The sequence below is a fragment of the Diabrotica virgifera genome, chromosome 2 (genome assembly GCF_917563875.1).
Source record: "Diabrotica virgifera virgifera chromosome 2, PGI_DIABVI_V3a".
Lineage (NCBI taxonomy): Eukaryota > Metazoa > Arthropoda > Insecta > Coleoptera > Chrysomelidae > Diabrotica > Diabrotica virgifera.
The window spans coordinates 38,874,248-38,888,169 of NC_065444.1; the positions used below are offsets into that span (position 1 = coordinate 38,874,248).

The following is a 13,922-nucleotide window of genomic DNA, read 5'->3' on the forward strand; positions in this document are numbered from 1 at the left end:
AAAAAAATTGACGTTTAGATTTTCACTCCGGAAATCGTTTTTAAAAATAGATTATTTAAGAATTATTGTTTAAAGATTATTACGTTGAAAATAATTTATTAAACTTACCTCTTCTTTCAGTTTGTGTGTTTTCAATATTATTACTAGTACAAGAAACGCAGAATGGCAACAATGTATTAGTAAGTGAATGCTATTATAGTCGACTATAATAGCTACAGAAATATTAATAACAATTACAGCTATCACAGCAACCATTTCCCCTACCAGAAAATTACCATAAATGTATTCGAGAGAATGTGCACATTCAGAAAGCATATTATGTAAATAACGATATCTTTCTATAATCTCATAATCTACAGAACTTTTTTCTTGAAATCCATCGTCTTTTGAGAAGACTTTAATCTTAAGAGATTGATTCAGTTGAGAGAAGTTGTAAGCTATCCTACTGCATAGATAAATATATAGAGAATTCGGGAAAATGTACCATATAGACAGTAAGCCAAAAGAGGCTGCTGCAGCTTTTCCAGTTTGAGATTCCTGTATATCTCTTCTTAAAATACCTTGGGCAATTGCAGCTGTACATTTAGCAAATGCAACAAATGAGAAGCTGGATAAAAGCATGGGAAAAACAGTCCATAATAAAAATTGTTTTAATTTGCATTCGCTTATCATCACAAAGTCTTCTTTTTGCTCATCATAGAAATGCAACAATTTGATTAAAGTTGGAGATCTTCTCGCTGTTTTAAGGAAAGTTACAAGAGCAAAAAATGCTCTTACACTAGTTAATAATACAACCATCTGAAAGCATCTTTGGGTGGCTGAATTTGATTCAAAAATAATCATGCCATATCTAACTGTTATAAAATTTAAGCTTTTAAACAGGAAAAGAGAATATAAATTTGGCAAACTGAAGAAACGAAACGTTACCATCGTTGGGTCTGATTTGAAGATGTTTTTCAAGGGAAAGATGCCGAGGATGCTTAGCAGGATTGCCCATGGTCTAAAATACCAATAAAAGTTAGCCATTTGTGTATTTTTTTTACAACCAATCACTCTTAGAACTTTATCACTACTTTCTTTCATTAGAAAAAAAATATCGGTTAATGGTATATAAAAAACTGATTATCTAAAGCACTTAATATGATTTGCACACTAATTACGTGCCATATGGATGAGTGCTTGGATTATTTTAAATATTAGAAAATAGTCCTGTCGCCAGGGGGGGTACAACGGCCTCGTTAATTCAGATGGACTTACTCAAGTTTTTTTTATGTATTTTGACCCGTAGAACACGAATTTTTTGGGTAACAGTTGATCCGGATGTCGATAAGATTGTTATAGACCAAGAACTTGAGGAATCAAATAACAGCGATTTTTGGCAAAACAAAACAATATTTTGTATTTTTTGGGCCATTTTAAGTAAAAAATATTTCTACAAGTTTTTTCGTAGGATGCACAGTTTTCGAGATAAACGCGGTTGAACTTTAAAAAAATCGAAAAATTGCAATTTTTGAACCCGAATAACTTTTGATTAAAAAATAAAATAGCAAGTCTGCTTACCGCATTTGAAAGTTTGAGTCAAATTATATCGGTTTTGATTATTTGCATTGGTAAAAATTTATTTTTTTATTGTTTAACAAAGCTATAAACACGTAGGGTTTCCCGTGCTTTTACATGCGTTTTAACGCATGTAACGTAGAAATAGTCTTGATTGCACTAGTACCTATTCTACCTACTCGTTCGATTTTAAATGAGAAATCATAGAAACATCACTCACGCACTAGTTGTTTGTAGCTTTGTTTAACAATAACACAATAAATTCGTAGCAATGCAAATAATCAAAACCGACATAATTTGACTTGAACTTTCAAAGGCGCTAAGCAGAATTGCTATTTTGTTTTTTAATCAAAAGTTATTCGGGTTTAAAAATTGCAGTTTTTCGATTTTTTGAAAGTTCAACCGCGTTTATCTCGAAAACTGTGCATCCTACTAAAAAACTTGTAGAAATATTTTTTGCTTAAAATGACCCAAAAAATACAAAATATTGTTTTGTTTTGCCAAAAATCGCTGTTATTTGATTCCTCAAGTTCTTGGTCTATAACAATCTTATCGACATCCGGATCAACTGTTACCCAAAAAATTCGTGTTCTACGGGTCAAAATACATAAAAAAAACTTGGGTAAGTCCATCTGAATTAACGAGGCCGTTGTACCCCCCCTGGCGACAGGACTAAAACAATATTAATAAATCTTGTAATGTTAATGCCGGCTTAACGCCATGTTTGACATAAAGTGTTTGAGAATATACCTACATAGGAATTCGACTTTACTGCCACATATTTTCAATATATTTGACATATTTCAAATCTCGGAAGAAATAAAAATTCTTCGGGGTGTAAGACAGGGTTGTATATTTTCACCACTGCTAATATAAATATACTAAATATATTATATAGCGAAACCGATTTCCAAAGAAGCTTTAGGAGAGTGTAAGGATGAGGTGATCATAAATGGCGAAATTCTTAATAATATAAAATAGACCGATGCCACTGTCATATTTTCTTTAACTCTACAGTCTGACAAAAATACTGGAACGGCTGAATGAAAAGTGTATCATATGGTATTAAAATTAATTTAAAGAAAAGAAAACAAAATTCATGGTCATTACAAAACATCCAAAAGACAACAAGACATACCATTTTAGTAATGAGCAGATAGAAAGAGTATAGTCAAAACGCAGAACAAACAAGAGATTAAAAACTGTATAGAAATAGCAAAGGCAAAATTTGTGAAAATGAAACATCTATTATGTAGTATCATTGTTTATATTGGGATAGTTGGTCAGCCCAATAGGAAAATTTGTTTGATTCAAATTGAGACAGTCACCAGATGTCGACACAATTTCTGTCAGGGTCGCAACGTCAAAATGCAGACACCAAGTTGGATACAATACTATTCATAACACCCCAACTCGCATACTTACATATTAAGAAAAATAAATATATATGGAAGAATATATTTAGAAATTTAATTAATGATGTCATGCTACTACATATATATTATATATAATAGCATGACATCATTAATTCAATTTCTAAATATATTCTTCCATAATATTTATTTTTCTTAATATGTATGCGAGTTGGGGTGTTATGAATATAGACCGGGCAGTATCGTCGCCCCCGCTAGCGCAATTATTCCGATTCAATTTTTTTGCACAAACTTACTCAAAAAGAGGTCCTTATAACATATCCACAGGGTGCCGGGCGGTGCCGTGGTCGAAAAATTTTTTAAACAATTTTTTTTAAACAAATTCACAAAAATAATTTTTTTATTTCCAGCAATTTTTTTTAGATAATTTGGGTCATTCTGAGCAAAAAAGGCCTCCTGTCATTTTTCTCTAAAATTGACTGTTGTCGAGTTATGCGCGATTAAAAATTTGAAAAACGCGAAAATGGCCATTTTCAAGGCTTCATAACTCGATTAAAAATGATTATTATGAAATTCAAAAAGTGACAAAATCAAGATTCAAATACCTTCTTCAACGTCCTGAAGAGATTTTTGTCACTATTTTATTACAAAGCTGTTATTTTTAGTTATTAACAATTAGCGGTATAGTCCAACTGTATCGTCGCCCCCGTTAGCGGAACTATTTCGATTAGATTTTTTTGCACAAACTTACTGAAAAAGAGGTCTTTATAATATATCCACAGGGTGCCGGGCGGTGCCGTGGTCGAAAAATTTTTTAAACAATTTTTTTTAAACAAATTCACAAAAAAAATTTTTTTATTTCTCACAATTTTTTTTTTAGATAATTTGGATCATTGTGAGTAAAAAAGGTCTTTGGTCATTTTTCTCTAAACTTGACTGTTGTCGAGTTATACGCGATTAAAATTTGAAAAATGCGAAAATGGCCATTTTCAAGGCTTCATAACTCGATTAAAAATTATTATTATGAAATTAAAAAAGTGACAGGATCAAGATTCAAATACCTTCTTCAGCGTCCTGAAGAGATTTTTGTCATTATTTTATTACAAACCTGTTCTTTTTAGTTATTAACAATTAGCGGTATAGTCCAACTGTATCGTCACCCCCGTTAACGGAACTATTTCGATTAGATTTTTTTGCACAAACTTACTCAAAAGAGGTCTTTATAACATATCCACAGGGTGCCGGCCGGTGCCGTGGTCGAAAAATGTTTTAAACAATTTTTTTTAAACAAACTCACAAAAATAATTTTTTTATTTCCGACAATTTTTTTTAGATAATTTGGGTCATTGTGAGTAAAAAAGGTCTCTGGTCATTTTTCTCTAAACTTGACTGTTGTCGAGTTATACGTGATTAAAATTTGAAAAATGCAAAAATGGCCATTTTCACGGCTTCATAACTCGATTAAAAATTATTATTATGAAATTCAAAAAGTGACAAAATCAAGATTCAAATATCTTCTTCAACGTCCTGAAGAGATTTTTGTCATTATTTTATTACAAACCTGTTCTTTTTAGTTATTAACAATTAGCGGTATAGTCCAACTGTATCGTCACCCCCGTTAGCGGAACTATTTCGATTAGATTTTTTTTTGTACAAACTTACTCAAAAAGAGGTCCTTATAACATATCAACAGGGTGCCGGCCGGTGCCGTGGTCTAAAAATTGTTTAAACAATTTTTCGACCACCGGCTGGCACTCTGTGGATATGTTATAAGGACCTATTTTTGAGTAAGTTTGTGCAAAAAAATCTAATCGAAATAGTTCCGCTAACGGGGGCGACGATACAGTTGGACTATACCGCTAATTGTTAATAACTAAAAATGACAGCTTTGTAATAAAATAATGACAAAAATCTCTTCAGGACGCTGAAGAAGGTATTTCAATCTTGATTTTGTCATTTTTTGAATTTCATAATAATCATTTTTAATCGAGTTATGAAGCCTTAAAATGGCCATTTTCGCATTTTTTAAATTTTTAATCGCATATAACTCGACAACAATGAATTTTAGAGAAAAATTACAAGAGACCTTTTTTGCTCAGAATGACCCAAGTTATCTAAAAAAATTGTTGGAAATGGAAAAATTATTTTTGTGAATTTGTTTAAAAAATTTTTCGACCACGGCACCGCCCGGCACCCTGTGGATATGTTATAAGGACCTCTTTTTGAGTAAGTTTGTGCAAAAAAATCTAATCGAAATAGTTCCGTTAACGGGGGCGACGATACAGTTGGACTATAGCGCTAATTGTTAATAACTAAAAATAACAGCTTTGTAATAAATTAATGACAAAAGTCTCTTCAGAACGCTGAAGAAGGTATTTGAATCTTGATTTTGTCACTTTTTGAATTTCATAATAATAATTTTTGATCGAGTTATGAAGCCTTGAAAATGGCCATTTTCGCATTTTTCAAATTTTTAATCACGTATAACTCGACAACAGTCAATTTTAGAGAAAAATGACAAGAGACCTTTTTTGCTCAGAATGACCCAAATTATCTAAAAAAAATTGCTGGAAACAAAAAAATTATTTTTGTGAATTTGTTTAAAAAAAATTGTTTAAAAAATTTTACGACCACGGCACCGCCCGGCTCCCTGTGGATATGTTATAAGGACCTCTTTTTGAGTAAGTTTGTGCAAAAAAATTGAATCGGAATAATTGCGCTAGCGGGGGCGACGATACTGCTCGGTCTATATTTATAACACCCCAACTCGCATACATATTAAGAAAAATAAATATTATGGAAGAATATATTTAGAAATTGAATTTTAAAATTAAAATTTTTAAAAATTTTTGTTTAAAACCAAATTTTTTCAAAAATAAGCACTTTGAATCGATGAAACATACAGATCATATAAACACAACATAAGTAAAGTAACTTGTGAAGCGGTATTGATTAATTTCATTTAAGTTGATAATTGGGGGGGGGGGGCGATCTTCCTGATCTTTTTTGCCAAAACAAATGGGACCAACTTTATTTTGAGCGTAACTTGCTTACATTTGATGCTAGAATTTTTTTCTATAAAAACAGAAATAAATGTTGTAATGTGTTTTCCCCAAGAATGCTTCATTATTTGGATATTTCACATTGATATATTCTATTTGGAATTTTTCGAATATGAACCTATTTTTCATTAGCTATAACTCTGCTTTTGCTAGGTATAGAGACCTAATATATACACCGTTTTTTTACTTTTTTATAGGCTATAGTTTTAATAAGAATATTTTTTTCGACAAAATGCTTACTAGTCTAGGCGCCAAATAGAGGTCACCGTGTCCTTTTCAATTCTGATGGACAAACTCAACGGTTTCTTATGGATTTTTGGCTGTTGATTACGAATTTCGAGGGTTGATTTCGATCCGAGTGGTCAAAAAATTGTTATAAATAATTTAATTGTTTATAAATTGTTTATAAGGCTCTGGCCCATAAACTAAAAGAGATGATAAAAATGTTTCAAATAAAATTTGTTCCTTAATAAAAAACGAAGAAAAAACGTTTACTAAACTTAAATCCAACAATTAGAACTGAAGATATTGTAAAATTAGTGCACAATGCAAATTTCAAATTGCAAAATAAGTATTTTTCGAAGCTTTATCGATCGTAACTCGGCTTCTACGCATGCAAATGAGCCCTGAAAGATCTTGTTTTAAAGCTTAGTTAATAGGCTTCCAAACAAAGTTTGTTAAATTGCTTTTTCTTTATTTGTTTTAAAGTTATACCCTTTTGAAGTTATAATTTTCTTAAAAAAAATTGTACATTAATTTGTTTATAAGGGTTTCAAGCCAATTTGAGCTATAAACATTTATACTTTAATTAAAAATAATGATAAAAGAACTCAAAAGGAACAATTTGAGCTTATGAAAATGTTCGTAAGTTTATTTTTTGCCAAGATATCGATATTTTAATGGCGCGCTATGAGGCGCATGACCGACTCACAGCGTAAAGGTTCCCGCGCTAACTTCTAGATGGAAAATATAATTTCTATGTATATTATATGTTATCCTTATTTTTCAGTTTTGAAGATCCTAATAAAATTTTATCATATAATTCTTATAGTTAAAACATCATACTGTACCTCGTATCACCTTTCATTTTATTTACCTTGTCTTCTATTTTTTGTAATAAATGAGAAAAAAAAAACATTAAAAACTAAAATTTCAGAAATACATATAACTAAAAGGTAAGTTGATATTATTTATTATTGCTATTTTTGCTAACATTTTCTTTCATGTATTTACATCGAGATATATAGGGAATCTCAGCTTTTTTACATCTGCATATTAGATATATTTTGCATATCTGCATATTCTTATATCTGCTTCAATTATAGTGCACAACCGTTTTCAGTAGAAGATACTTTGATGTTGATATTTTTTGACATATAATACACAATTTTTTATCAGTTAAATTATTTATTATTGCAACAAATCAATATTACATTACACTATTAAAAAACAATGACTATATTGTTTAAAATACACAGAATTGGTTATATAATAAGAGTAATAAGTTGGTAATAGACATGTTAAGAATAGGCAAAGCCTCCTGAGCAAAATAGTGTAACACGAGAGCAGTCGATCGGTGTCTTTACCGTGATATTATTTGAATATGAGCCGATCTTGAGCCTAAGAGCGTGCTATTAAATTATCGATATCTTAGCCAAAAATAAACCTACAAACACTTTCCTAAGCTCAAAATATTCCTTTTGAGTTCTTCTATTATTAATGTTAATTAAAGTATAAATGTTTATTGCTAAAATTTACTAAAACCCTTATAAACAAATTAATGTACAAATTTTTTAAGAAAATTATAACTTCAAACCAGTAATCTTTGTTTGGAAATCTATTAATTAAGCTTTAAAATGAGACCTTGAGAAGCTTATTTGCATGTGTACGAGCCGAGCTACGATCGATAAAGCGTCGAAAACTAATTACTTGACTATGAGCCGATCTTGCGCCTCATAGCGCGCTATTAAAATATCGATATCTTGGGCAAAAATAAACTTACGGACATTTTCATAAGCTCAAATTATTCTTTTTGAGTTCTTCTATCATTATTGTTAATTAAAGTATAAATGTTTATAGCTCAAATTTGCTTGAAACCCTTATAAACAAATTAATGTACAATTTTTTTAAGAAAATTATAATTTCAAACGGGTATAACTTTTAAACAAATAAATATAAAGTAATTTAACAAACTTTGTTTGGAAGCTTATTAATTAAGCTTTAACATGAGACCCTTTAAGGCTCATTTGCGTTCGCAGAAGTAGAGTTACGATCGATAAAGCTTCGAAAAATACTTATTTTGCAATTTGCATTGTGCACTAATTGTACAATATCTTCAGTTCTAGTTGTTGGATTTAAGTTTAGTAAACGCTTTTTTCTTCGTTTTTTATTAAGGAACAAATTTTATTTGAAACATTTTTTATCATCCCTTTTAGTTTATGAGCCAGAGCCTTATAAACAATTTATAAACAATTAAATTGTTTATAACAATTTTTTGACCACTCGGATCGAAATCCACCCTTGAAATTCGTAATCAGCAGCCAAAAATCCATAAGAGACCGTTGAGTTTGTCCATCAGAATTGAAAAGGACACGGTGACCCCTCTGGCGCCTAGACTATACGTTTTGAGTTATTTGTGAAAAACCGTCTAAAAACGTGGTTATTTTGTTGAAAAATGAACATATTCATTTGTAAATAACTCGAAAAGTATTGATTTGGTGAAAAAACTCTATAGAACGAAAGTTCTTAAAATGAGACAGTTTATCTATTTCGGGACTTATCTTGGACATATATTTTTTCACCCCGAGATGGAGTGAAACTCACCCCCAGGGCAAAAGCACACATCGGCACCATATCACTTTTTTTTTTGACATGTTAGCTATCCGTATGCCCAATTTCATGTTAATCTAAGAGGTTCTTTAAAATTTACAGCAAAAACCGTGAAAGAATGTACTATTATAGACGAAGCAACGAAGCACTAAAAAGCCCAAAACCTAGGAATTTTGTGCAGTAAGATGAATCCCCATGGAACTTTTTGCATTCGATTAGAGAGAGTGTCAGGCAACTTTGTGAACTAAATTCATCTAGGGCAAAAATTTTTGTGCATAAGAAAATGCATTTTAAAAGTGCATCTCGAAGAGGTGAAAATGAAAAATTTAGAACTTGGGAAATATTGACGGAAATGAGTTAAATTTTTATACTCGGGGGTTTTGGGGATCCCTGAGCACGAATTTAATGTTGGCGATGGCATCCCAGATACCTGGTGCCCAGGGTGGAACTCGTCGCATAGAGTTTTTAGTTATAATTGTCCAAAATCAGCCAAAAACTATTACCCTGGTGGTTTTGGGGGTCGCTGAGTACGAATTTCATGTCGGCGTCGGTCTCCAATGTACCTGGTGCCCAGTGTGGAACTCGTCGCCTGGAGTTTTATGTTATAATAAATAAAAATCAGTCAATATCCATTACACGGCGGTTTTTGGTGTAGCTGACCACGAATTTAATTTCGGCGATGGTCTCCAAGATACCTGGTGCCTAAAGTGGAACTCGTCGCAAGGAGTTTTCAGTTATAATTATTCAAAATTAGTCAAAAAACATTACCCTGGTGGTTTTGAGGGTCCCTGAGTACGAATTTCATGTCGGCGATGGTGCCCAATGTACCTGGTGCCAAGGGTTGGAACTCGTTGCCTAGCGTTTTGTGTTATAACCATTCAAAATCAGTCAATAACCCTTACTCGGGGGTTTTTGGAGTCGCTAAGCACAATTTAATGTTGGCGGTGGTCTTCAAGGTACCTGGTTCCCAGGGTGCAACTCGTCGCCTGGAGTTTTATGTCATAATTATTCAAAATCAGTGAAAAATCATTAATCTGGGAGTTTTGGAGGTACGAAGCTTAGTACGAATTTCATGTCGGCGATGGTCTCTAAGTTACCTGGTGCCCAGGGTGAAACGCGTCGCCTGGAGTTTTATGTTGTAACCATTCAAAACCAGTCAATAACCATTACTCGGGGGTTTTTGGCGAATTTCATGTCAGCGATGGTCTCCAAAGTACCTGGTGCATAGAGTGGAACTCGTCGCCTGTAGTTTTATATTATATTCATTCAAAATCAGTCAATATCCATTAATTCGGTGTTTTGGAGGTCGCTAAATATATTTTTCATTAATAATTTTTCTTAAAACACTTTTATATTATATCCTCAAAAATTAGCTATTTAAAAATTATTTTAAAATTTTGTCGCTTTTAAAGCAGTTGTCGTTAAATTTTGACACTAATGACATTTATGAAATTTTGACATAAATGGAATTTCAAGGGTAATTAAGTTATGTTGTTCTAAAGCTATTTCCTTGTGGCATTTTTAGGATTAATTATTTATATGGGAAATAAGCCACAATTAAAATGAAAAAAATAATTTTATTAACGTTTCGACGCCCAAATCGGGTGCCGTTGTCAAAATACAAAATATTACTAGAATAAACAAAAGTGTTGTTGCTAAGCAAAAAAATTCTTCTAATAATTTATTTAATCTGACTCATTTATATTGGCAATTCATACATATATTATACATTTTAAAGTAGAAGACTTTAAAATGATATTGCCAATATTTATGAGTTGCGTTCCTGGGACAACTTACTGAAAGATAGTTCATTCGATTACATGAAATCAACCCTAACTCAAGAATATCCGTCACAAAAAAATTATAGCATGTGATCTGTCTTTAAAAAGACAAACAAATGCAACGACAGTAAAATTTTCGCGTTAGAGACTTCATAGTAAATCACAAGGGAAAAACCAGGAAAAAACCTTGTGATACTATCCCGACATCGTAAGTATTTGGTCTTACATTTAATTTACTCTCAAAAAATAATACCAAATTCTTACTTGTAACAGGTTTAATTTATAAATATATTAATAATACTAGATATATAAGTAATATGTACTAAAATATAAAATATGTACTAGCTCGATATTATTGACTTACTAATCTTGGTATTTTCTTTCTACTGACTTCCTCTTTCAGTATGGGTAACCACATCCTACTGCATTCTATCGAGGAATTTGCGACACAATTGGTTTCATTTAGCATAATTAGAGCCGCTTCTTTGATTTTTCTCTTTTTACTATCTGATTCTTTCAGGACTATACTTGAATCTCTCCACTGAACTCTATGCTCATTATCCCATGCGTGTTGACATATTTGAGATCTATCAAATTCTCTATTTTTAATATAAGATTGATGTTCACTTATTCTAACGTCTAATGGTCTTGATGTCTCACCTAAATAAAATTGTTCGCATTCACAAGGTATTTTATAAATGCAATTCTTTGTTCTTTCTTGATCATTGTTAGGTTTAGTTTGAGATAGAATAGATCTCAATGTGTTTGTTGTTTTGAATGTTGTTGAAATGTTGAATTTATTTCCTATTGTTTTAAGTTTCTCGGATAGTCCTTTTATATATATAATAGTCAATAATATCGAGCTAGTACATATTTTATATTTTAGTACATATTACTTATATATCTAGTATTATTAATATATTTATAATTTAAACCTGTTACAAGTCAGAATTTGGTATTATTTTTTGAGAGTAAATTAAATGTAAGACCAAATACTTACGATGTCGGGATAGTATCACAAGGTTTTTTCCTGGTTTTTCCCTTGTGATTTACTATGAAGTCTCTAACGCGAAAATTTTACTGTCGTTGCATTTGGTTGTCTTTTTAAAGACAGATCACATGCTATAATTTTTTTGTGACGGATATTTTTGAGTTAGGGTTGATTTCATGTAATCGAATGAACTATCTTTCAGTAAGTCGTCCCAGGAACGCAACTCATAAATATTGGCAATATCATTTTAAAGTCTTCTACTTTAAAATGTATAATATATGTATGAATTGCCAATATAAATGAGTCAGATTAAATAAATTATTAGAAGAATTTTTTTGCTTAGCAACAACACTTTTGTTTATTCTTGTAATATTTTGTATTTTGACAACGGCACCCGATTTGGTCGTAAAACGTTAACAAAATTATTTTTTTCATTTTAATTGTGGCTTATTTCCCATATAAATAATTAATCGTAATTAAGTTATATCAGCGATTTTTTGTGTTTTTGCGCTATTAGTTTAATTCTTAGATTTGTAGTCTGTTTTTATATAAAAAACAGTGGTTTTTAGAACTCTTTAGCGATGTATTAGTATAATACTGTCGAAGGCCAATATGATCAACCAAAAAAGAAGATGTATATGGTGATTTTTCTATTGACTTTCTTGGGTGTAAATCTGTCTTTTTATTTTACTGCTCCTGGTTTAAAAACAAAGCATAGTATATATGTGAATACCTCCAAGCTCCACTTTTATGTAGTTCTGTTCTTTTAACATTTTTTAATTAATTATAAAGAAAAACATCTAAAAAGTGATACCGTATTTAAAGCACAGTATTATAGGATAACTGTTGCTGTTTTATAATTTTGGTTTTCGAAATTATTGCGGAAGAGAGAAATTTGTGTAACTTCAAGTAAGTAAATATATTTTTTTATTTTATTTTACTTTTTTATTAATTTTTTCATAATATTAAACAAATAAATTGATTATGAATACGTGCACTAACATTTAATTTAACACGTATTTTTTTAGATTATTGTATACCTACCTTGAAGACCATCGCCAACATGAAATTGTTGCCTAGCGACCCCTAAAACCTTCATAGTAATGGTTATTGATTGATTTTTTATGATTATACCATAAAACTCTAGGCGACGAGTTCCACCCTGGGCACCAAGTATCTTGGAGTCCATCACCGTCATGAAATTCATGTTCAGCGACCCCCAAAACTCCCCGAGTAATGGTTTTAAATGATTTGTAATAATTATAACATAAAACTCCAGACGACGAGTTCCACTTTGGGCACCAGGTACCTTGGAGACAATCGAACACATGAAATTATTGTTCAGCGACCCACAAAATCCTCAGAGTAATGGTTATTGACTGATTGTGAATGATTATAACATAAAACCCCAGGCGACGAGTTCCACCTTGGGCACCAGGTACACAGGAGACCATCGCCGTCATGAAATTCGTGCTCAGCGACCCCCAAAACCTCCCGCGTAATGGTTTTAAATGATTTGGAATAATTATAACATACTACTCCAGACGACGAGCTCCACCCTGGGCACCAGGTATTTTGGAGACCATCGACCACATGAAACTCTTGTTCAGCGACCCCCAAAACCCTCTGAGTAATGGTTATTGACTGATTTTGAATGATTATAACATAAAACTCCAGGCGACGAGTTCCACCCTGGGCACCAGGTATCTTGGAGACGATCGTCAACACTAAATTCGTGGCCGGCGACCCCAAAAACCCCCCGAGTACTGGATATTGACTGATTTTTAATGATTATAACGTAAAACTCTAGACGACAGTTCCACCGTGGGCACCAGGTACCTTGGAGACCATCGCCGATATGAAATTCGTGCTCAGCGATCCCCAAAACCCCTATTATAAAAATTCAACTCATTTCCATCAATATTGCCCGAGTTCTAAATTTTTCATTTTCACCTCTTCGAGATGCACTTCTAAAATGCATTTTCTTATGCACAAAAATTTTTGCCCTAGATGAATTTAGTTCACAAAGTTTCCTGACACTCTCTCTAATCGAATGCAAAAAGTTGCATGACGATTCATCTTACTGCACAAAATTCCTAGGTTTAATGCTTCGTTGCTTCGTCTATTATAGTCATGGTATAGTAAGAAGAAGACCAACTTCCTGTAGACCAGGACGCATCTGTAAAAATATTAGTACATTTGGACGGTGAGAGGTGACTCAAATTTTTTTGCAGAAATTGCTTGAAAATAACTCAAATAATAATATTTGAGTTATCCTCCCTCTCAAAAAGGTCCGGAACATTGTTTAAATAATTAAAATGTCAAAAAA

The 13,922-nt window shown here is 32.0% G+C and overlaps 1 protein-coding gene across 5 annotated transcripts in view; it reads right to left on the minus strand.

Moving 5' to 3' along the window:
• Positions 1 to 13,922, minus strand: part of LOC126880034 (uncharacterized) — a 156,726-nt gene that overhangs the window by 32,059 nt on the left and 110,745 nt on the right. The window contains exon 1 of one of the 5 annotated variants that reach the window (XM_050643620.1): positions 109 to 1,055. The exons of the other annotated variants lie outside the window; for them this stretch is intronic. Within the exon in view, the coding sequence (XP_050499577.1) occupies positions 109 to 1,026 (918 nt within the window). The 5' untranslated portion in view covers positions 1,027 to 1,055. Of the gene's footprint in view, positions 1 to 108; positions 1,056 to 13,922 lie in introns of those variants that run through there. 5 annotated transcript variants of the gene reach the window in all.